This window comes from Mustela putorius, unplaced genomic scaffold (assembly GCF_011764305.1).
Source record: "Mustela putorius furo isolate JIRA1106 unplaced genomic scaffold, ASM1176430v1.1 tig00000139_pilon_pilon_pilon, whole genome shotgun sequence".
In the NCBI taxonomy this organism is placed as follows: domain Eukaryota; kingdom Metazoa; phylum Chordata; class Mammalia; order Carnivora; family Mustelidae; genus Mustela; species Mustela putorius.
The window spans coordinates 2,315,985-2,339,450 of record NW_025421293.1 but is presented as its reverse complement, the minus strand read 5'-3'; the positions used below and the strand labels follow the sequence as shown (position 1 = coordinate 2,339,450).

Below are 23,466 nucleotides of genomic sequence, written 5' to 3'. Positions count from 1 at the left end.
AGTTGCCAAACTGTGGAAAGAGCCAAGATGCCCTCAACAGGTGAATGGATAAGGGAGATATGGTCCATGTATACAATGGAGTATTACTCAGCCATCAGAAAGAATGAACACCCAGCTTTTGTATCAATGGATGGAACTGGAGGAGATTATGCTGAGTGAAATAAGTCAAGCAGAGAAAGTCCATTATCATATGGTTTCACTTATGTGTGGAGCATAAGGAATAACTTAGGACATTAGGAGAAGGAAAGGAAAAGTGAAGTTGGGTAAATCGGAGGGGGAGATGCACCATGAGAGACTGTGGACTGAGAAACAAACTGAGGGTTTTGTGGGGGGTGAGGGGTTGGGTGAGCCTGGTGGTGGGTATTATGGAGGGCACGTATTGCATGGAGCACTAGGTGTGGTGCATAAACAGTGACTCTTGGAACATGGAAAAAATGAAATGAAATAAAAAATAAAAGCTATTGAGCACAAAATCAGAAGAAAAAAAAAAAGGAGTTGGCTTTGGATACCAATACTGCCATTGCATCTGTTAAACTAAGTAAATTTGAAGATTTAAAAGTAAGAGCAAGAAAAACCAAAATCAAAGAGATAGAGGGGCATCTGTGTGGCTTGGTTGATTGAGCATCTGAACCTCCCCTTTGGCTCAGGTCATGATCGCAGAATCCTGGAACCAAGCCTTGCATCAGGCTCTGTGTTTAGCGTGGAGTCAACTTTTCTCCTTCTCTCTCTTATTCCCCCTGACACACTCTTTCTCTCAAAGAAATAAACCTTAAAAAAACTCAAAACAAAACAAAACAAAAAAACCTAATCATGTATTGTATGGTGACTAACATAATACAATAAAAATAATAATAAAAAAAGAAAGTTTTCCATTTTCTCAAAAGAAGCTGCTGGGACTTTAATACAGATTTCTTTGATTCTGCAGATTACTTTAGAATGTACTGCCTTCCTAACATTGTTAGACTTCCAGTTCATGAACATGGGATATTTTCCCATTATTTAGGTGGTCTTTAATGTCCTTAGCAATATTTTGTGGTTTTCAGTGTATAAGTACTACACTCCCTTGGATAAACTTATTCCTAAGGATTTTATCCTTGATACTACTGAAAATGGAATACTTTTTTCACTTCCCTTATGGAGTGGTCATTGCTAGCATATAGAAATATAACTGATTTTGTCATAATGTGTTTTTTTAAACAGATTCATTTACTGAACTTAAAAATGAAAGCAGACCCAAAATCTTCTCACTAAATCTTCACTTGCAGAGATCAGATCAATTTCCTGCAATTTCATATTTTTTACCAAGTCAAGGTTTACTTACTGATCAAAACAGAGAGAATTATGGAGGCAATATTTGAATTTTATTCTTCCTGTAAAAATGTTGGGGATAGGACTTGTCTGATATGTGGCCTGATCAATGTTTACAGCATCCTAGGCTGAATGGGTGCCACGGCCCACACACCTCCTCTTTATTCCGTCTTCCTAAGTTCCATGGTGAACACTGCTCTAGCAGGCTGCGTATGTAGACATTTAATAATTCCTGAAAACGTGTTATTGTCAGTTGTATTAACAACCGTTGACTGTAGCTTTGTACCATAAAGCAAATATCAATACATTTTGAAGCACTGACAGCATACAGAGTATATCTTTTTTTTTTTTAAAGATTTTATTTATTCATTGGAGGGAGAGACATAGAGGGAGAGAGCATGTGCAGGGGCAGGGAGGGGCAGAGGGAGAGGGAGAAGCAGGCTTCCCACTGAGCAGGGAGCCTGATGCGGGGCTCGATCCCAGGACTCTGAGATCATGACCTGAGCCGAAGGCAGATGCTTTACCACTGAGCCACCCAGGTACCCAGATAGTATGTCTTATGACCACAATGCATTTAAGTTCATAATATAAAAAAAGAAAAAACAAATAGCATCTGGAAATTAAGATGTGCACTTTTAAAAACCTATGGGTCAAAGAAAAAAAAAACCCGTAAAATAAATTAGAATGTATTGTGAAATAAATAACAACAATATTATCACATACCAAAATTTAGAGCAGCCGTCAAATGGATGCGGCAGGTCAACGGACCGCCAAGAACCAAAGCGATCTTAAAGCAGAAGAACGCGTTTGGAGGTTTCACACCTCCCGGTCTCAGATCACCCCACAAAGCTGCAGTAATTCAGACCGTGTGCTGGCATGAAGGTAGAAAACAGCACCGAATAGAGATCCCAGAAATAAATTCTCACGTATATGGTCAAATGGTTTAAAATGAAGAGTGCCAAGAAAAGCGTGCAATGGGGGAAAGACAGTTTTTTTTCTATAAGATTTTATTTATTTATTCGACAGAGAGAGAGAGGGAGGGAACACAAGCAGAGGGAGAGGGCGAGGCGGGCTCCGGACTGAGCAGGGCGCCCGACGCAGGGCTCGATCCCAGGACCCGGAGACCACGGTCGCGCCCTGAGCTGAAGGCCCGCGCTTCAGGGCTGAGCCCCGCAGGGCCGCGAGACGGTCCGTCCACGCAGGAGCGAGAAGCTGCCGGGAAGACGGACACGCGCGCGCAAGAACGAGATCCGCGGCTCCTGCGCTTTCTGGTTTTGGCTCAGGTCAGGGTCTGCGGGCCGTGGACGGAGGCCTTGGGACCGAGCCCGTGGCACCGAGCCCGTGGGACCGAGCCCGTGGGACGAGCCCGTGGGACGGAGCCCGTGGGACGGAGCCCGTGGACGGAGCCCGTGGACGGAGCCCGTGGACGGATACCGTGGGACGAGCCCGTGGACGGAGCCGTGGACGGAGCCGTGGACGGATACCGTGGGACGAGCCCGTGGACGGAGCCCGTGGACGGAGCCCGTGGACGGAGCCCGTGGACGGAGCCCGTGGGACGGAGCCCGTGGGACGGAGCCCGTGGACGGAGCCCGTGGGACGAGCCCGTGGGACGAGCCCGTGGACGGAGCCCGTGGGACGGAGCCCGTGGGACGGAGCCCGTGGACGGAGCCCGTGGGACGAGCCCGTGGGACGAGCCCGTGGACGGAGCCCGTGGACGGAGCCCGTGGGACGAGCCCGTGGACGGAGCCCGTGGACGGAGCCGTGGACGGATACCGTGGGACGAGCCCGTGGACGGAGCCCGTGGACGGAGCCCGTGGACGGAGCCCGTGGACGGAGCCCGTGGACGGAGCCCGTGGGACGAGCCCGTGGGACGAGCCCGTGGACGGAGCCCGTGGACGGAGCCGTGGACGGATACCGTGGGACGAGCCCGTGGACGGAGCCGTGGACGGAGCCCGTGGACGGAGCCCGTGGACGGAGCCCGTGGACGGAGCCCGTGGGACGGAGCCCGTGGGACGGAGCCCGTGGACGGAGCCCGTGGACGGAGCCCGTGGACGGAGCCCGTGGGACGAGCCCGTGGACGGAGCCCGTGGGACGGAGCCCGTGGGACGGAGCCCGTGGGACGGAGCCCGTGGGACGGAGCCCGTGGACGGAGCCCGTGGACGGAGCCCGTGGGACGAGCCCGTGGACGGAGCCCGTGGGACGGAGCCCGTGGGACGGAGCCCGTGGGACGGAGCCCGTGGACGGAGCCGTGGACGGAGCCGTGGACGGAGCCCGGGTCCGCTCTCCTCGCCTTCTCCAGCCCTGCCCCTCCCCGACTCACGCACGCTCTCCCCCAGGGTAGGCAGATACGTGATAAACAATAAAGAAAATGCGCATCGATCAAATAATAAATCACGGGAACGGGGCCTTTCCCTCGCAGCGCGTACAGAACCGACTCCGCAGCGGGCGGCGGGGCCCGTCCCAGCAGAACGTGGAGGCGCGACCTCCGCGGCAGCGGCTCCGGACGCGGCTCCGGACGGACGCGGCTCCGGACGGACACGGCTCCGGACGGACACGGCGACGACGCGCTCCCCGAAGCGCGGACAGACGCGGGGCACGACCGCGGCCGAGCGAAGCCGTGAGCCATCCCGCCCCGAGTCCCGGACGCGCCCGGGGGCCCTGCGGTCACCGCCGCCAGCGCAGCTTGGAGACGCGCCGCGGCCCGCGGGGACCCGCGCGCCCGGTCACTGCGGCTGCGGCCGCGGCGCGGGACCACCCGGAGCCCGTCGGGACGGAGCCGGCGCGTCCTTACGCGCGACCCGCGTCCGGGCTCGTCCCCCGGGAGCGCCGGAGCCGCGGACAGCTCGCGCCCGCCGCCGTCGCCGCAGGGAGAAGCACCCGCCGACCGGCCGCCGCGGGGACCACGACGACCCGGAGCGCACATCGGGTCGCGGACAGCCGCGCTCACCCGACCGACCCGGCCCCGACGAGCCCACCCGGAGCCCGGACAGAACCAGAGCCGCGGCTCCGGGGCAGCAAAGCGACCCGCGCCGGGAGGCGGGACCGGCCACGTGCGGGAGGACGGGCCGCGGGGCAGGGGCGGCTCCCGGCCGGCGGGGCGGGGCCCAGAGTCCGACCGCGTAGACGCGGCTCCGCGGGGGCGTCGCGGCCGGGGCGGGGCGGGCCCTCGGGGGACAGCGCGGTCTCGGTCCGGGGTCCCGGGAGGACGGGGTCTGCGGGCGGCGGGGCGCGGGGACACTCACCGTCGTCCTCCGGGGAGCGCGGGAGCGGCGGGTGTGCGGACTCCGGACGGGCGGCGGGGACGGAGCCGCGGTCCCAGGCCGGGAGCTCGGAGCCGCGGGGACCGGAGCCGGGAGGGACCGACGGCTTCTCTCCGGGGCTGAGGAGCGGCCGAGCTCTCGGGTTCCACTGGGAGAACCTGGGCGGCCGCCATCTTTATCCTCCTGCCCCGCTCTACGGAAAGCGCTCAGGGAACAAAAGCTCCAGCGCGAACCCGAGCAGGTGACTAACTCCGGGATGGAATTCTGCGTCAGGTGAAAACTTTTAAGAATCCACAGGCCGACTTATCCACAGAGACCTGGCAGGCCACAACGAGCTGGCAGATATCTTCAGAGCACTAAACGAGAAAAACATGCAGCCCAGAATACTATATCCAGCTAGGCTGTCATTGAAAATAGAAGGAGAGATTAAAAGCTTCCAGGACAAACAAAAACTGAAGGAATTTGCAAACACCAAACCAGCCCTACAGGAAATATTGAAAGGGGTCCTCTAAGCAAAGAGAGAGCCTACAAGTGGTGGATCAGAAAGGAACAGAGACAATATACAGTAACAGTCACCTTACAGGCAATACAATGACACTGAATTCATATCTCTCAATAGTTACCCTGAATGTTAATGAGCTAAATGCCCCAATCAAAAGACGCAGGGTATCAGAATGGATAAAAAACCAAAACCCATCTATATGTTGCCTCCAAGAAACTCATTTTAAGCCCGAAGACACCTCCAGATTTAAAGTGAGGGGGTGGAAAAGAATTTACCATGCTAATGGACATCAGAAGAAAGCAGGAGTGGCAATCCTTATATCAGATCAATTAGATTTTAAGCCAAAGACTATAATAAGAGATGAGGAAGGACACTATATCATACTCAAAGGGTCTGTCCAACAAGAAGATCTAACAATTTTAAATATCTATGCCCCCAACGTGGGAGCAGCCAACTATATAAACCAATTAATAACAAAATCAAAGAAACACACCAACAATAATACAGTAATAGTAGGGGACTTGAACACTCCCCTCACTGAAATGGACAGATCATCCAAGCAAAAGATCAACAAGGAAATAAAGGCCTTAAACGACACACTGGACCCGATGGACATCACAGATATATTCAGAACATTTCATCCCAAAGCAACAGAATACACATTCTTCTCTAGTGCACATGGAACATTCTCCAGAATAGATCACATCCTGGGTCCTAAATCAGGACTCAACCAGTATCAAAAGATTGGGATCATTCCCTGCATATTTTCAGACCACAATGCTCTGAAGCTAGAACTCAACCACAAGAGGAAGTTTGGAAAGAACCCCAATACATGGAGACTAAACAGCATCCTTCTAAAGAATGAATGGGTCAACCAGGAAATTAAAGAAGAATTGAAAAAATCATGGAAACAAATGATAATGAAAATACAATGGTTCAAAATCTGTGGGACACAACAAAGGCAGTCCTGAGAGGAAAATATATAGCGGTACAAGCCTTTCTCAAGAAACAAGAAAGGTCTCAGGTACACAACCTAACCCTACACCTAAAGGAGCTGGAGAAAGAACAAGAAAGAAGCCCTAAGCCCAGCAGGAGAAGAGAAATCATAAAGATCATAGCAGAAATCAATGAAATAGAAACCAAAAAAAAAAAAAAAACAACAATAGAACAAATCAATGAAACTAGGAGCTAGTTCTTTGAAAGAATTAATAAAATTGATAAACCCCTGGCCAGACTTATCAAAAAGAAAAGAGAAAGGACCCAAATAAATAAAATCATGAATGAAAGAGGAGAGATCACAACTAACACCAAAGAAATACAAACTATTATAAGAACATACTATCAGCAACTCTACGCCAACAAATTTGACAATCTGGAAGAAATGGATGCATTCCTAGAAACATATAAACTACCACAACTGAACCAGGAAGAAATAGAAAGCCTGAACAGACCCATAACCAGTAAGGAGATTGAAACAGTCATTAAAAATCTCCAAACAAACAAAAGCCCAGGGCCAGACGGCTTCCCGGGGGAATTCTACCAAACATTTAAAGAAGAACTAATTCCTATTCTCCTGAAACTGTTCCAAAAAATAGAAATGGAAGGAAAACTTCCAAACTCGTTTTATGAGGCCAGCATCACCTTAATCCCAAAACCAGACAAGGATCCCATCAAAAAAGAGAGCTATAGACCAATATTCTTGATGAACACAGATGCGAAAATTCTCACCAAAATATTAGCCAATAGGATTCAACAGTACATTAAAAGGATTATTCACCATGACCAAGTGGGATTTATTCCAGGGCTGCAAGGTTGGTTCAACATCTGCAAATCAATTAATGTGATACAACACATCAATAAAAGAAAGAACAAGAACCATATGATACTCTCAGTAGATGCTGAAAAAGCATTTGACAAAGTACAGCATTCCTTCCTGATCAAAACTCTTCAAAATGTAGGGATAGAGGGCACATACCTCAATATCATCAAAGCCATCTATGAAAAACCCACCGCAAATATCATTCTCAATGGAGAAAAACTGAAAGCTTTTCCACTAAGGTCAGGAACACGGCAGGGATGTCCATTATCACCACTGCTATTCAACATAGTACTAGAAGTCCTAGCCTCAGCAATCAGACAACAAAAGGAAATTAAAGGCATCCAAATTGGCAAAGAAGAAGTCAAATTATCACTCTTCGCAGATGATATGATACTATATGTGGAAAACCCAAAAGACTCCACTCCAAAACTGCTAGAACTTATACAGGAATTCAGTAAAGTGTCAGGATATAAAACCAATGCACAGAAATCAGTTGCATTTCTCTACACCGACAATAAGACAGAAGAAAGAGAAATTAAGGAGTCAATCCCATTTACAATTGCACCCAAAACCATAAGATACCTAGGAATAAACCTAACCAAAGAGGCTAAGAATCTATACTCAGAAAACTATAAAGTACTCATGAAAGAAATTGAGGAAGACACAAAGAAATGGAAAAATGTTCCATGCTCCTGGATTGGAAGAATAAATATTGTGAAAATGTCTATGCTACCTAAAGCAATCTACACATTTAATGCAATTCCTATCAAAGTACCATCCATCTTTTTCAAAGAAATGGAACAAATAATTCTAAAATTTATATGGAACCAGAAAAGACCTCGAATAGCCAAAGGGATATTGAAAAAGAAAGCCAAAGTTGGTGGCATCACAATTCCGGACTTCAAGCTCTATTACAAAGCTGTCATCATCAAGACAGCATGGTACTGGCACAAAAACAGACACATAGATCAGTGGAACAGAATAGAGAGCCCAGAAATAGACCCTCAACTCTATGGTCAACTAATCTTCGACAAAGCAGAAAAGAATGGCCAATGGAAAAAAGACAGTCTCTTCAACAAATGGTTTTGGGAAAATTGGACAGCCACATGCAGAAGAATGAAAGTGGACCATTTCCTTATACTACACACAAAAATAGACTCAAAATGGATGAAGGACCTCAATGTGAGAAAGGAATCCATCAAAATCCTTGAGGAGAGCACAGGCAGCAACCTCTTGGACCTCAGCCACAGCAACTTCTTCCTAGAAACATCGCCAAAGGCAAGAGAAACAAAAGCAAAAATGAACTATTGGGACTTTATCCCAATTGTTCACCCAAGGAACAATTAATCCAATCAAGAAATGTGCAGAAGACATGAACAGACATTTCTGCAAAGAAGACATCCAGATGGCTAAAAGACACATGAAAAAGTGCCACATCACTCGGCATCAGGGGAAATACAAATCAAAACCTCAATGAGATACCACCTCACGCCAGTCAGAATGACTAAAATTAACCAGTCAGGGAATGACAGATGTTGGCGAGGATGCGGAGAAAGGGGAACCCTCCTCCAGTGTTGGTGGGAATGCAAGCTGGTGCAGCCACTCTGGAAAACAGAATGGAGGTTCCTCTAAATTTGAAAATAGAGTTACTCTACGACCCAGCAATCACACTACTGGGTATTTACCCTAAAGATACAAATGTAGTGATCTGAAGGGGAACATCACTCAAATGTTTATAGCAGCAATGTCCACAATAGCCAAACTACGGGAAGAACCTAGATGTTCATCAACAGATGAATGGATAAAGAAGATATGGTATATATATACAATGGAATATTATGCAGCCATCAAAATCTAAAATCTTGCTATTTGCCATGACATGGATGGAACTAGAGTATTATGCTAAGCGAAATAAGTCAATCAGAGAAAGAGAACTATCCTATGATCTCTCTGATATGAGGAATTTAAGAGGCAGAGTGGAGGGTTGTCAGGGGAAGGGAGGGAAAAATGAACCAAGATGGAACAGTGGATGGCGACAAATCGTAAAAGACTTTTAATCTCGGGAAATAAACTGAGGGTTGTTGGGGGGTGGGTGGGATGGGGTGGCTGGGTGGTGGACTTTGGGGAGGGCATGTGCTATGGTGAGTGCTTGAGTTGTGTAAGACTGATGATTCACAGACCTGTACTCTTGGGGCAAATAATACATTATATGTTAATAAAAAAAATAAATGGATAACAGAATGTGGTGTATGCATACGATGGAATATTACTCAGCATTAGAAAGGATGGGACTTCTGACACCTGCTATAACATAACCAGTTACAAACAGACAAATATTGTATGACCCCAGTGATATGAAATACCTAGCAGAGCCACGTTCACTGAAACAAAGTCGAATGATGCTTGCCAGAGGCTGGGGGAGTTGTTTGCTAGGGACAGAATTTCTGTTTTGCAAGTGAAAAGAATTTCAGAGATGAATTGCATGACAAGGTGACTATACTTCACACCACCAACTGTGCTTAGGATGATAAATCTTACGTTTTGTACATTGCACTACAATATAGAAACAGATTCTTACAGGTTGCCACTGCAGCATAGTCTCAGGTTGGTTCTCTGGAATCAGGGGGCTAAGACAGAGTTTGCGGGCCAAGAGTCTTAGTAGGGAAGGCAGAATGGCGAAAGCAAGATGGGAAGAGGGAGCAATGGGGTGATGCCATCCAATGAAACCTTGGTCATCCCAATGGGGGCTGATCAGAATTAGCCTGTGTTGATCTCAAATGGCCAGGTCTTTATACCCCCACCTTGAAGAGTCAAGAGGCAGGCTGCCCTGGGAAGGGTGTGTCGTGAGTTCTCAGGTTCTCCACAGTTCCACATAGTGGAGACAAACCCTGAGGAAGCTCATAGTGGGGGCCCATGTGCTGATGGGGGACCCTCCTTCTTTGAAGAAGCATCTCCATGTCCACCCTTCATACTGTCTGGATCCAAGTGGTGATCATTGTCCGTCTTCTCCCTTCCCTGTTCTCTGTGGGACTCATGATGAAATGACCAGACCCTAATCCCCTGGTAAACATTGCTCTTCTCAGGTCAAGGGTGCTTCCCTTGTTCATTTACTGTCACACTTGAGCCAAAGAGCACCAGAAGGCGCCCAAGTCCTCATGACCAGCAGCCAGGCACTTAGCCACCACCCACAAGTCATGTGTGTGCTAATCTTGGGCCCCCTCTCCTTCCAACCTGAGTACATGAGGAGGGCACCTCCCCGGGCTCTGCCCTTGCGAGGGCTTTGCAGTCTGTCCGAGACTCTCTCTTAAGTGCCTCGGCCATTCCTTTTTGGCTTTGACCCACACACCTGGGTCAAAGCCAAATTTACAAGCTGACTCATCTCTAAATTAAGTTCAGGCTTTTTCATCCTCTCTCAGCTGTTCTTAAGGGAGCTGATGACGGCCGTTAGTGTGAGCTGAGGAGGGGCTCTGGTGATGTTCACCTGCATCTTCTGGTCTTGCTTGTGCATTTCCCTGCATGTACCATTTCCGTCCTCGGAGCGACTGCTGCTGGGCCCATCCGGTCTATGGCTTGGTGGGTCTGACAGCACCCAGTTCACGGTGGGGATTTCTGAAGGCTGGTCACTTGTTGCTCCATTTCCACCAGAGCCCAGCTGCTGCAGATGGCTTGACTTCCACACTAGCGGGTGCATTATGACTCCCTCCTCGGACCTTGCCATCAGCGCCACACGGCACATTTTCCTGCAACCAATACTTCTAAGACCATATCTGCCAGATTGTACGTGGTCTGAGTGGTAGGGCCCTTGGTGCCAGGCTGGGCTTGCTGGCTGCAGAGCCCTTTCCTGCTCTGGGCCCTACTTGGAGCTGGAAATCACTGGAACACCCAGTACATGGGCTAGAGCAGCATTTCTGAATGTAGATCTGTTGCCTCTAGACCTAAACAGTTGTACAACATTTTATGATCTATTGTTCATACTTGGGAATTGCAAGATCCAATAAGTCGGTTTTTCCCTGGGCAGTGGTATGGGAGTGTGGGGTGTGTGGGATGTCTCGGTACACCCTGACCACTGGACCTTTAAAAAAAAATTGTATTGATGTGGCAGGCTTCTGAATCTTCGTAGGACTTTATTCCCCACCCATTGGACTGCATATGCTTTCGTAAGGTCTCCCACGTACCAACCACTTCTTGCTTTTCTAGCTAGCTTCACATAACGTAATTATCAATGTAGTGCATCAGTATAACGTTTTGTTGGATATTCAGAATGCCCAGATGTCGTTGGTGGACAGGAGAATTAACATGGCCCTGTGGCAAAACTGTCTATGTATCTTGTTGCCTGGCCCGTGTGAATGGGAGCTACCTCTGATCATCTTTCTAAGTGGAATAGAAAAAAATGCATTTGGCAGGTCAGTATCAATGGCCACACTCTATAAACCCAGGGCTGTGCAAATCTGCTCTACAAACAGTGTCATGTCAGGCATGGCAGGTGTCTGTGGGGGACTACCTGGTAGAGTCTGTGGTAACCTGCTGTCATCCGTCACAACCCCTTGGTTTCTGGAGGGACCAGCTTGGAAAACTAAACAGAGAGGTGAGGACCGCGGCGCCTGCGTCCTTGAGATTCTTACATGTGGTGCTAATTTGTCATTCCCGTGGGATGCTATACTGCTTTTTATTTACTCTCTTGGCTGGCAGTGGAGAAAGGGAGTAGCAGGGGAGGCTTCCTCATATACGGGCTACGCAAAATAGGAAGTATGTCAATCCCAGTGACACACTTGAGAGCTAGAGCAGACCACCACGTGGGCCCGTGGATCAGTGGACCCACTGCAAGCTGCACCTTGGCCAGGAGCCATTTGTCCTCTGACCACCATCTGCCCCCACTCTCAAAAGAAGTCAGCCATGATGCCGGCTATCAATGTCCCCTCAGATCTGGTGTCTAATAGTCCTTTAAATGATGGAGTATCCCTCTGACCCCAGTGCACAGTTACCCAAGTGAATGACCACAGGTCACTTCGGAGAAGCACGGGGTAATCATTACCTGGTTACACTTGCTGTGATACTGTAGGATTGTACCGAGTAGGAACTTGGCATCGTCTTTAGTCAATGGGTTCTGGCTCTGAAATCATTGTGCCCACCTGGCTTCTGGCAGGTGCATGCTGCCGCTGGCCACCATTGTCTTAGGATCCGATGGTCCCCATTGCTCCCAGCGAGCTAGCTCCATAAAGATCTTTCTGAGAGCATTTCGGAGACCCATCGCCAAACCTTACGGTGATAATCGTTCTGTTATCATGGTTCCATCTTATCAGCTCCTTCCTTCTGATCTTGGAAAATTCTGTATCCTCTGCATAATGTGGATTCTTATGGAACACACCCATCTGGTGGACCTTGTGGCTGCACGTACTGTAGCTTCTCAAGTCCGCCATTTCTGCGTCTTTCTCCACCATCTGCAGCGGCAATTCCGGCATTTCCAATTGACTTTGGGGTCACCATCTCCTGGGGTCCTTGCCAGGGCGGTAAACCCTATCTCTTGGAAGAGTACTCCCAATTCAATAAGCTCTCCCCTCTGCAACCTTGCCTCCTGGCTCCCCTGACCAAGTGCCCATGGTCTCCCGTCCCAGGGGCCCATGCCTCCTGCCCAGCTGTGCTGGCTAGATCTTGCAGCATTTTGGGGGGATAGACCCTTTCTTCCATTATCAGCGTCAGCATGTCCTCAGCAGGATTATGCTATAACGAGCTACTGGCCTAGTTGACAAGCGGGGTCTTGGGGGCAAATCCTGGGATGGGGGGGGGTCCGTGTTGTGTTGTAGGGTCGGACTTGTATCATCAAACAAGGAGGGTTGGGCACCTCTGCAGGCTCAGAAGGGTTAGCAGAATCAGACGGTCTAGATATTTGGGTCACCTGTGCGTGTGTCAGGATCCTGTTTTTGCCTTCAGGATACTGACCTCGACATAACAGACCGGGCATGGTAACCTCTTCTGGAGCTCAGCCCTGACATCAAGTCGTAAGCCTGGTCCTCAGCTTTTCTTTCTGTGCCTCTTGCTGTGGGACATGAGGACCTATTTGTAAGCTACTAAGGAAGTCCCACGGCTTTCACATATGGCTTTTAATTGCCTATTAATCACCCACAGCTTTTTGCTGTCTTTTCCTAGGATATCAGTGGCACTTGGCAATAATTATCTAATATTTTTTCTCTTCCCTTCCACAGATAAGAGCTATAAATTTTCGGACACCGAAGAATGAACTACAGAAGGCATATTCTAGGGGTCACGCTTGGAACAAGAGTGGAATGAAGGTTCCTTGTTTCATGGCTTTTAGTTTATGTACATTTTATGCACATGATTAAAAGATTCAGGTCGTGTCACCGCTTTGCTCAAAACCATCCAGAGTCAAATTGGGCTCTAGGCATGCTTCTGCCTCAGGGCCTTTGCACCTGCTGTCTCCTTTGCCTGGATTGCTTTCCCTCAGATATTTTCAGGCTCTCTCTGCCTACTCCTTCAGATAGTTACTAAAAATGTACCCTCCTTCGTGGGAACTTCCTTAGCCAGCTCCCCACCCCCAACACTTACCCACTCCCTTCCCTTCTGTCCTGAGCCTCTCGTTTGTACTTGTCACCACTTAATGTATGACATCGTTTGTCTGACAGTGTCTTGTTTGTCTGACTTCCCTCTCTAAATGTAACCTCCACGAGGACAGAGATTTTTCCTCCCCCAGCCCCTTCCCCCCAAGTGCTTCATCCTCAACACCTACAACAGGGCCTGGCACGTAGCAGGTGCTCAAGAAAAGTCATCAAATTAAGAACCTTAAGGTAGATTGTGAAACTCCTGAAAATTCTGGACAGGTGAAGTAAAACCCCTTTCTTTTTTTTTAAAATTTCTTTAAAAATATTAACATGTATATTATTTATTTCAGGGGCACATCTCTATAATTCATCAGCCTTACACAATTCACAGCGCTCACCGTAGCACATGCCCTCCCCCATGTCCATCCCCCGCCACCCCATCCCTCCCACCCCCCTCCCCTCCAGCAACCCTAGGTTTGTTTCCTGAGATTAAGAGTCTCCTATGGTTCGTCTCCTTCTCTGGTTTCATCTTGTTTCATTTTCCCCTCCCTGCCCCTATGATCCTCTGTCTTGTTTCTCAAACGCCTTTCTTTCTTTAAACAAGAAATCTTTTGTTGAGATAAAGCTCACGTAATGTAAATAACCCATTGAGAAGGATACAAATTCCGTAGCATTTTGTAAATCCACGATGCTGTACAACCATTCCCCTCTCTGTATTTACAAAACGTTTTCATCACCCCGAGAAGAGACCCTGTCTCCAGTAAGCAGTCCCTCCTATGCCCCCTTCCCCGAGCCCCTATTGTCACAAGAGTGTTTCTGGGTCTACGGACCCGCTTATTTTATTTCACAGAAATGGGATCACATCATATACGGTTCTCTTGTGTCTGGCTTCTTCCTTAACGCAGTGTGTGTCAGAGTCACTCACACGGTGGCACAGATCAGTGCCTCATTCCTTTGGGCGGCCCAATGATATTCCGCTCCCCATCTGACACCATCTCGTTCCCCCATCACGGATGGACACGGGGGTGCTGTGCTCCTTTCTGCTCCCGTGAACAATGTTCCTACGAACATTCATGTCCAGGTAGTCCCCTGCACACCTGTTTTCCAGTTTTTGCAGGGGGGCAAAATTTTGCAGGGCTTAGGCTTCTGCATTTGATGAATGTGGAGAGATCTGGGATCGGGCTCAGATGCCAGCTCTGCCTCTTAGCACCTGCTTTCTGAGCCCCGGCTTCCTCGTGTGTACAATGGGGGTGTGAAAGCTGGTGGGATTAAGGTTCCCATATATATGTAACACGTGTGCATCATTTCCCATTACTGGATTTCGTGCTCTGGGATTGTGATGTCAGAGATCACCATCTTGTAAAAACATCCTTGATCTGGTCCTGGGGAGAAACGCCCTACCGGGCACTCGCAAAGAACGCCTGGGCCCTTCGCCTCATCTCGTGGCAGCTGGAAGCTGCGACAGCTCCGGGGAACAGGGAGAGCCCGCCCGCGGGGGTAAGGGTCAGTGTGGCCCAGACTTGCTGTTATTGCACATTATGGACACCAGAGGGCGCTGTCAGAACACTTTTTTTGTTTGTTTGTTTGGTTTTTGTGTTTTTGTTTTTTTAAAAAGCTGTGCGTTTGTGCTCCAGCCAGGGCCTGTTTGGTTGGGAGCGTGGTCTTGAGAAGCAACTGCAGAAAACCACTGCCTCTGCTTGAGGTGCGCCCACGGGAAGTGGCAGGGACCCGCACGTGCCGGTGCATCTGGGCTCGCTTGCCCGGAATCAGGCGGATGGGACAGAAGCTCTCCATTTACTCAAGGCCTAGTAGTGCTCACCTCACCCCTCCGTCCTTAACGCAGACCTGCGGTTCTAACTCACCAGCTTTCTCTCCGTTTGCATGCTCGGCAGGCACATTTTCCTTAAAGGAGGTCCTTCCGAGACACACCTTACAACACCACAGGTTAAGGCCCCGTTCGTGTCAATGTAAAAACCAAGTCACCGCCTCGCTCTGCATTCAGACGGAGCATCTTCGGGGGTGGGATGTTCCCAGCAGGAGGCAGGGGGGCTCTGGGGTGCCTCAGGACAAGTCATCCAGGATTAGGTGCTGGCGGGCACGGTACAAGGGACCTTGACCTTGACCTTGTCTGTTTAAGGTGGAAGGAATGGCTGCCCATCCTCCTCCTCTTCCTCCAGTGTGGTGCCCGGTCAAGGGTGGGTCCCTGGTCTCAGAATCCACACGAGACCGGGCTCTGACATCCCGAGGTTCTAGATGGTGCCACGTGCCCCGTCTAGCGTATGCTGTCTGATGTCACTTGGTCTGGAGAGGCCCCGGCCAGCGTAGGAGTTCAGTCATGGCCTGTGTTCCCAGTGGCAGATTTCCCCAATTCTGGGACACCTGGGTGGCTCAGTCAATTAAGCATCTGGTCATGGGGTCCTCAGGTCCTGGGATCCAGCCCCATATGGCGCTCCCTGTTCAGGGAGAAGCCTGCTTCTCCCTCTCCCTCTGTGCTCTGTTTCTCTCTCAAATGAATAAACAAAATCTATTTAAAGCAAAAAAAGATTTCGCCAGTTCTGCATCCCCTTCACCATTGACGTCATAGCCACAAAGCCTTTATGATTCTCCCTCCACTTCCGTGTCCTGCTCCCAGGGCTTTGGGAAGGTGGCAGGGACCGTGGGCAGAAATTCCTCGGCCCAGGTTCTGCGAAAGATAAATTTTAAGAAACACACCCAAGGCACTTAAGCCAGGTCTCGAAACCAGGACTGTATTTCCAACCGGACCCCTCGCAGGAGCCAGAGAAGAATCGAGGTCCCTTTCAGAAGTGTTTGCACAGGACTGGCTTGGAGTCAGACTCGGCATTAGAATTTGATGTTGGATGGGGCCAAGCGTTTGATTCAGTGAGGGTTACGTGATTCCACAGGGACTGTTCCGTGATTCTAGAATATTACGGCTAGGAAGTTACCAGGTCCACGTCCCCATATTTTCTAGAGGAGGAAATGGGCGCCCAATTGAGGTGCTGCCCCCCTTTTCATGGACTGAACTGTGCCCCCAACACGCGTGTGCTGAAGTCCTGACCCCTGGAATACGACTGTATTTCAGGATACGGTTTTTAAAGTAGTAACCAGATTACAGGGAGGTCGTTATGTACGTCCCAGCCTAAGACGACTCGTGTCCTTGTAAGAAGTGGGGGTTGGGGCACAGACACGCACACAGAGGGACGGCCATGTGGGGACACGGGGAGAAGGCGGCCGCCTGCACGCCGGGGAGAGACACCTCAGAGGAGACCAGCCCTGCCCGCAGCTTGATCTCAAACCCAGACCGTCTCCAGAGCCCGCAGCTGGTGGCAGGGGTTGCGGGGAGGCGGCCCAGCTTATACTTTTCAAATTTTGAGTTTCAAGTGTCCAGTTTTCCGGCAGGTGCTGGGGATTCGGGGCTGGGGGACGGAGGGGGTCCCTGCAAGGTTGGGGTAAATGGTGTGTGCCGGGGGTGGCGCACGAGCCCGAGGACCCGGAACCCCCAGGGCAGGCTCCCAAGGGATGGGAACGGCCGCCGGAAGGAGGGGTGGAGGCGGCTGTGGACTGAGCACGCGTCATCAGCCACCTGGGGTGTCCCTGGGCTCGTTCTGCCGAGGGCGTGGAAGACGCACGGACAAGCCCGGAGGCCGGCGGTCGGTTAGGAGGCTGGCGGCACCGTCCACGTGGGAGCCCAAGCCGGGATGCTGACGGAGAGCTGGAGAGCTGACCCACTGCCCGGCCGCTTTGCAGCAGAGTACTGCAGGCCGGATGGGTTTCAGTGACAGCGCCGTCTGGAGGCTAGAAGGTCGAAAGTGAGCGTAGGAGGACCGGCCCCCGCTGAGGCTCCCGGGGATGCCGGCTCCTTGCCCTGTCCCAGGTTCCAGCTGGGGCTGGCCATCGGGTCACTGCTGGGCTTGCCGCTGCTTCACCGCCGTCCCTGTCTCCACTGTCCCACGGGGTCCCGTGCGCTTCTCTTAGCCTCTCTCAATCAGGACGGCCGTCATACCGGACTCAGGAGTTGTCCTGGTCTGCTAGGACCTCACATCGGCAAAGACCCTGTTTCCGAGTCCTGTCACCTTCCCAGGCACAGGGGTTCGGTTTCAGTCTATCTCTTTGGTGGACACAATCCAGCTCACAAGAGCTAATGAGAAAAAGGGGGAGTCACAGGTGACTGGGTAGGAGGCCGCTGAGAGGGGCAGGCCCGGTGGGGACGGCTGTGGGGGACGTGGGGACATCCGTTTGGGACGTGCTGCGTCTGAGCGGATGGTCCACGGAGCACCTGGGAGAAAACGTCCAGGAGGCAGATCCACGGTCCGGAGTGCAGGGGACACAGCCAGGGACCTGCCTCCAGACAGGAGTGGGGCAAGACGAGTCAGTGAGTGAGAAAAGCCTTGGGAATGAAGACACGTAGGATGGGCAGACGTAGAGCATCTCACAAGACCGAGGAGCAAGGACAAAGGTAGCAGGAGGCACGCGGGGGGCTGTGGGTCCTGCGAGCCAAGGGGGGGACACGTCAAACGCGACGGAGGGGAGGGACACACGGAGCAGCAGCAGTCCCTCGGGGACGCTGACGTGGGCACGGACTTTCCCGTGGGGTGTCCACGGCTTGTATCTGCGAAAGCTCTTGCAGCGGGTGGGCAGGAGCCGGACTCCGCATGTGAGAGCCCGAGGGAACACAGGCTCCGTGTTCGGACGGAGACACCAGAGCCCAGGAGGCCCCCAGGGAAAGGAGAGAGTCGCTGCTATGGAATCCGAATCGGAGAGAGTGTGGACAGAAGAGCTGGGCTCCTGCCGCCAGGGGGCGACCGGCACCCGCCCGCCCAAGGCATCTCCGTCGAAAGGTGAGGAATTTAATAATCTACAGAAAGTTCAGGTTCTCCCCGTGTAACTGTCCCAGAGCAGCAGAAGTCCGGTAAATAAACAAATCTGTGTGGTTGAGCTACCGCCTCAAATGCATTATACAGACGGTTTCCTATGGGAAAACTGCTCAAAGCTCGTCTCTGTTCAGAGATGCCGTGACCAGAAGATGGGCCCCTTACACTGGGGAGTGGGTCGTGAGGCTGGGAAAGGAGAGAAGTTTAGGATAACGCAGAAGGAGACTCTCGGAGGGCCAGACCACGCAGACAGAACACTGTCCCCCTTCTCTGGTGAAATGTAAGGGTCTGGACACATTTTTTGAATCCCGAGAAGACAGCTGTCCTCCCCCGACCCTTGGGAAGCTACAGAAGGAAGAAGGAACTTTATAGGTTCTGGAATCTAACATAAAAACAACAAGAAACACTTGAGGAGTCAAAGGGTGGTTGAGGTCTACCGTGGGGGTAAAGTACCACAGAGGTTAGTCTGGGGTAGAACTTTTCCTTAATTTTAATTTTATTTTAATTGAAGTAGAGCTAGCACGTTCGTTCCGGGTGTACAACGTAGTGACTCAACAAGTCGATACGTCACGCTCTGCTTCCCATAAGTGTGGCTTCCGTCTGTCACCACGTAATGCCCCACGGCACCGTGCCATTGACCACACCGCCCGTGCTGTACCCGTGCTCCCTGGGACTTCCTCGTTCCGTACCGGGAAGCCTGTGTCTCCCGCTCCCCTTCGACCATCATGTCCCCACCACCATCCCCCTGGCAACCACCACGTTGTTCTCGGAACTTATGGGTCAGTTTCTGCTTTTTCTTTGTTTATTCTTTTGTTTTATTTTGTCTTAAGATTTTATTTATTTGTGTATTTATTTATGGAGCAAGTGGGGAAGGGGCAGAGGGAGAGGGAGCAAGAGAGAATCCTAAGCAGACTCCACACTCAGTGCAGAGCCCAAGGTGGGGCTTGATCTCACGACCCTGAGATCATGACCTGAGTCGGACTTGAGAGCTGGATGCTCAACCGACGGCACCACCCAGCCGCCCTTGTCTGCTTTGTCTTTCAGATTCCACGTGCAAGCATGGGATTTGTGTTTCCACTTGTATTTGTCTCTCCTTGTCTGACTCGGTTGACTGAGCACAACAGCCTCTAAATCCACCCATGTTACTGAAAACATCAAGATCTCATTCTTTTTTTACAACTGAATAATGGGGTGGAGCTTTGCTGTGTCCTTTCTGTCTCCCGCGTTGCTTTGGGCATATTGCTCGCCCTCCCAGGAGCCACTGCAGGGCCAGCCGTCCCCCAGATGATGACCGGAATGGTGCTCTTGGGATGAAGGTGGCAAAGCCACCGAATATTAGCCTGTGACCTCAAGTGACCTTTTAGAACAGAGACCCCCAGCTTTATCTCCTGTTGCGGACTTAGAACCATCCTGGACTGTCCAATGAGAGAGAAAGAAACTTCCATGTGTTAAGTCATTTATTATGTGTTTGGGGTCTATTTGTTACACAGCTAAGCGTTTGCAAACTACCACAAGACTCCAAAGCATTAGCCAAAATTAAGAACTTCTATTTAACAAAGGGCCCATAGACAGAGTTAATGGTTGGGGGACTGTTTGAAAAAGATGTTCGTGGCATCCAACACTAGCAACGGAGTAACCGCAACCCTAAATGAGAAATCCCCATAAAATAACCAAACACCACCACCACCACCGGTCCCCCCCATCCCTCTAAGAAGCTGGAGAAGGATGAGAACTCATTGAGATCGAAGTCCCAAGAACGCATTGAAGTCGAAATGCCAATGAACGTGAAGAGACGGTCAGCATCACCGGTGACCAGAGAGATTCGAAGGACAAGGTGAAGAGGAGACATCGCTCATCCCAATCCCATGCAGCCAACTCAGAGATGTAGACGAGGCCAGCGCGGGTGAGACAGGAGGACACAGAGCTGCCACGTGTCCTATGTGCACAGACGAGGTCAACCAGCTGTCAGTGGTGTTCAGTGAGATAAAACCAGAAACAGAATGAGATGCACAGCACCATAACTGGGGCTCCTGGCACACACAGAAAGTGTTATGCCAGCGTGCACGCACGCACACACACACGTAGAGTAAACCCACCAGAATGGGTGTTTCTGGTCCGGGCGCTGGAGGGGGTGTGTGGGCAGATGGAGAGGGGGTCCGCGGGCGCCGTACGACTCACAGTGATTGAACACGAGGAGTCCAATGTGAGGATAAGCCAACTTTCTGCACCCAGTGTTCAAAGGGAGAAAACCCCTCTCTCTCGGGAGACTATTATCTGCAGGGTCTCATCTCCGTCACCTGAGCCTTCACCCAATGCTGTGGAGCGAAGAGTTCATTTTACCCTTTGATTCCATGATTCAGTGGAGATTTCAACAATCGAGGCTTAATTAACTCCTATTTAATTGAAGTCATCTTTGCGGTCACGGTGTTCGCACGCAGGACAATTCTGCGTGGCCTCTGGGGCTTCATTACAAGGTCCGGCTTCCGACTCCGCTATGCACAGCCCCGAGCCAGGGTCGTCAGACAGACCTTCAGGCGGCCGCGGCTTTATGGTGGGAATCGGTGTCTCCCGCTGCCAGAAAGACGGGCCCCTGGGAAGGAAGGGTGTTTGAAGACGGCACAGAGAAGGGGACCCCACAGAGCAGGCAGGTTTGGGGGCAGGGGCGATGGCTCTTCTGGGGGGTAAAGGTGACCAGCGCAAGGCACAGCCGGCGTCACAGACAGTCACAGACAGCTGTCGGCCGCTCCTGGGCGGGAAAGTCTCATTCAGTGGGAAGTGGTTCTTTTTCCTTCTCTTTCCTAAGCTCAGATAAGCCACTTGGTAAACGTTGCCTACAGACCCATACTGATTTCAAAACAACAATCCCAGTTGGGGATCAGCCCAGGGTAAGGGAAGGAAGTATTTATAATTCAGGACAAACTCAGGGACCCCAAGTCATCTGATATGAATATCACACAGAAGCCCTTAAAGATGAGCTCGTCAAAAAGCCCGGGGCTAAATTAGCCAGGATCCTGGATTGTTTTCCTGGCAGTGGAGGCTGGGACCTCAGGAGTCCCCGGGACGCTCGGGGCACGGGGCCCGCCGGGGATCCCGTGTGCGTGCACGGAAGCAGTGGCTGCTGCCGGCATCTATGCGGACGGCTTCCTGCTCCGGGCGTGCAGACCCCCGGGGACAGCCAGCTCCGCGGTCCTGCTGCTCTGCGTGCATCTCCCCGTCCACCTGTGTCCCCGGGGGGCCCGCAGTTAATCCTCCCACAGTCAAACGGTTTTGTGGTTTTACCGGAATACTGTTCGGCCGTTAAAAAGGGTGGAGACCTGATCCGTGCCACAGCATGGGTGATGAGGGCCACGTTAGGCGCCTCGAGGAAGCCAGACCCAAATGCCACTTATTGTACGTGGAATGTCCAGAACGCGCCAATCCACGGAGACAGAAAGCAGATGATAGGGGCGCCTGGGTGGCCCCGTGGGTTACGCCACGGCCTTCGGCTCCGATCATGATCCTGGAGTCCCGGGATCGAGTCTCTCGTCGGGCTCCCTGCTCGGCGGAGAGTCTGCTTCTCCCTCGGGCCCTCCCCTCGCACACTCTCTCTGTCTCTCTCTCAAATAAATAAATAAAATTAAAAAAAAAAAAAAAAAGCAGATGACAGGTCGTCGGGACGGGTTGGGGCGCGTGGGGGCGGGGAAGGGGATTGGGGAATGACTGCTTAGTGGGTATGGGGTTGACTTTCGGAGTGATGGGCATGTCCTGGAAGAAGTGAGGGGTGCGGCTAACACTGCGAATGCACTAAATGCCACTAAGGGCAAATTCTGTTGTGTGTGTTTTACCGGAATTAAGGGGGAGGGGGGAGAAATGAACAGAGGCGCGGATGGTACCCTCCTTCCCAGGCTGTCTGCGCTCTGCTCTCTTGGGCTCCTCTCAGGGCTGGGGGAAGGCAGGGGGTGTGCCTCGAAGACAATCAGGACTGGAGGCTCAGGATGGGTCCCCTACAGTGGACCTACGAGTCCCCCCAGGAGCCACCCCGCCTTGCCCTCCTGACGCCCCCCAGGCTCCTTTCGGCATCTCCGGGAGTGACAGAGACCCCCCCCCACTGCTTTCACACGTGGGAACACCTTCTTTGCATTTGGGGGCCCCGCGTTGGAAGCACCCCGACTTCTGACAGAGGGGAGGCAGAGAGCTGGACTCCACGCAGAGCTGCTGAGGCTGGTCCTAGGGAGGCCGGAGAGGCAGAAACAGAACCGGATGGGGACAGGAGGTGGCCTCTGGAGGGTCCGCCCCCTCCTGGATGCTTCTCCGACGGGCGGTTTCACCAGGAGTTCTTCACATCTCAGATCTGGGGGACGTACATCCGTCTCTGTGACCGCGGCCACCTCCCTCCCGACTCCGCACGCATCTCAGGGGGACGTGGAGCCCCGCGGGGCAAAGGGCTGAAGAGGGAGAAGCTGGGGAGAGGGCTCGGGCTGCAGCAGGGCCGTGTCATCCTTGGGGCTGTGCCCACAGGTGGCTCTCCCTCTTCTGCTGAATCACCCCAGGCTCCCGCACAGCCACCGCCCTGTAAAGGGACTCCTAGTACCAACTGCACCACCGACTTCACGACTGACTGCAGTAGCGCTGGCTAGAGCGGGGCGGGGGGGGGCACCCTGGGGGAGAGAGAACGCGGGCGCTCGGGCCGCCCCTCTGTGCCCCCCGCTGTGGGCTGGGGTCCAGGGCCCCCCAGCTGCTCTCTCTCTCCTTCCCCCTCCGCGGAGTGGACGCTCTGCACACGTCACCCCCACTCTGTGCGCACCCCTGCCCCCACCCCGTCTTTAGCTCCTCTTTGGACTCGTGATTTCCAAGCCTTCTTGCAAAGCGTCCTGCTTCAATGGATTCATGTTATTTTTAATGGCGGGTCTCCCCTGGACTTCCTTTTCTTTATTACCTCCCTTTTGTTCCTCTGTGTTTAGAAGAAAATCCCCAGGATCGTCTCAGCCGGAGCAACCCGTGATCCCACATCCCTGGTTTGAAGACTCGTTTAGATCCATCAGGTGCAGCAGCCTGGCAGGCCCGGGGGCCCCAAGGACCAAGACAAACTGGTTGAAACCCTCAGGGCTTTGAGTCTAGTGAGTAAAGTTCTTGGTGTAATAATAATAATGATAAAAGTCAAGTGACGTCTTGT

General features: G+C 51.7%; 1 protein-coding gene across 1 annotated transcript in view; it reads left to right on the top strand.

Moving 5' to 3' along the window:
• LOC123390673 (collagen alpha-1(I) chain-like) overlaps positions 1-4,431 on the top strand; it is a 35,734-nt gene extending 31,303 nt beyond the window's left edge. The window contains exon 3 of the mRNA XM_045074863.1: positions 2,485-4,431. Within this exon, the coding sequence (XP_044930798.1) occupies positions 2,485-4,431 (1,947 nt within the window). The remainder of the gene's footprint in view (positions 1-2,484) is intronic.
• Positions 4,432-23,466: the final 19,035 nt, after the last annotated feature.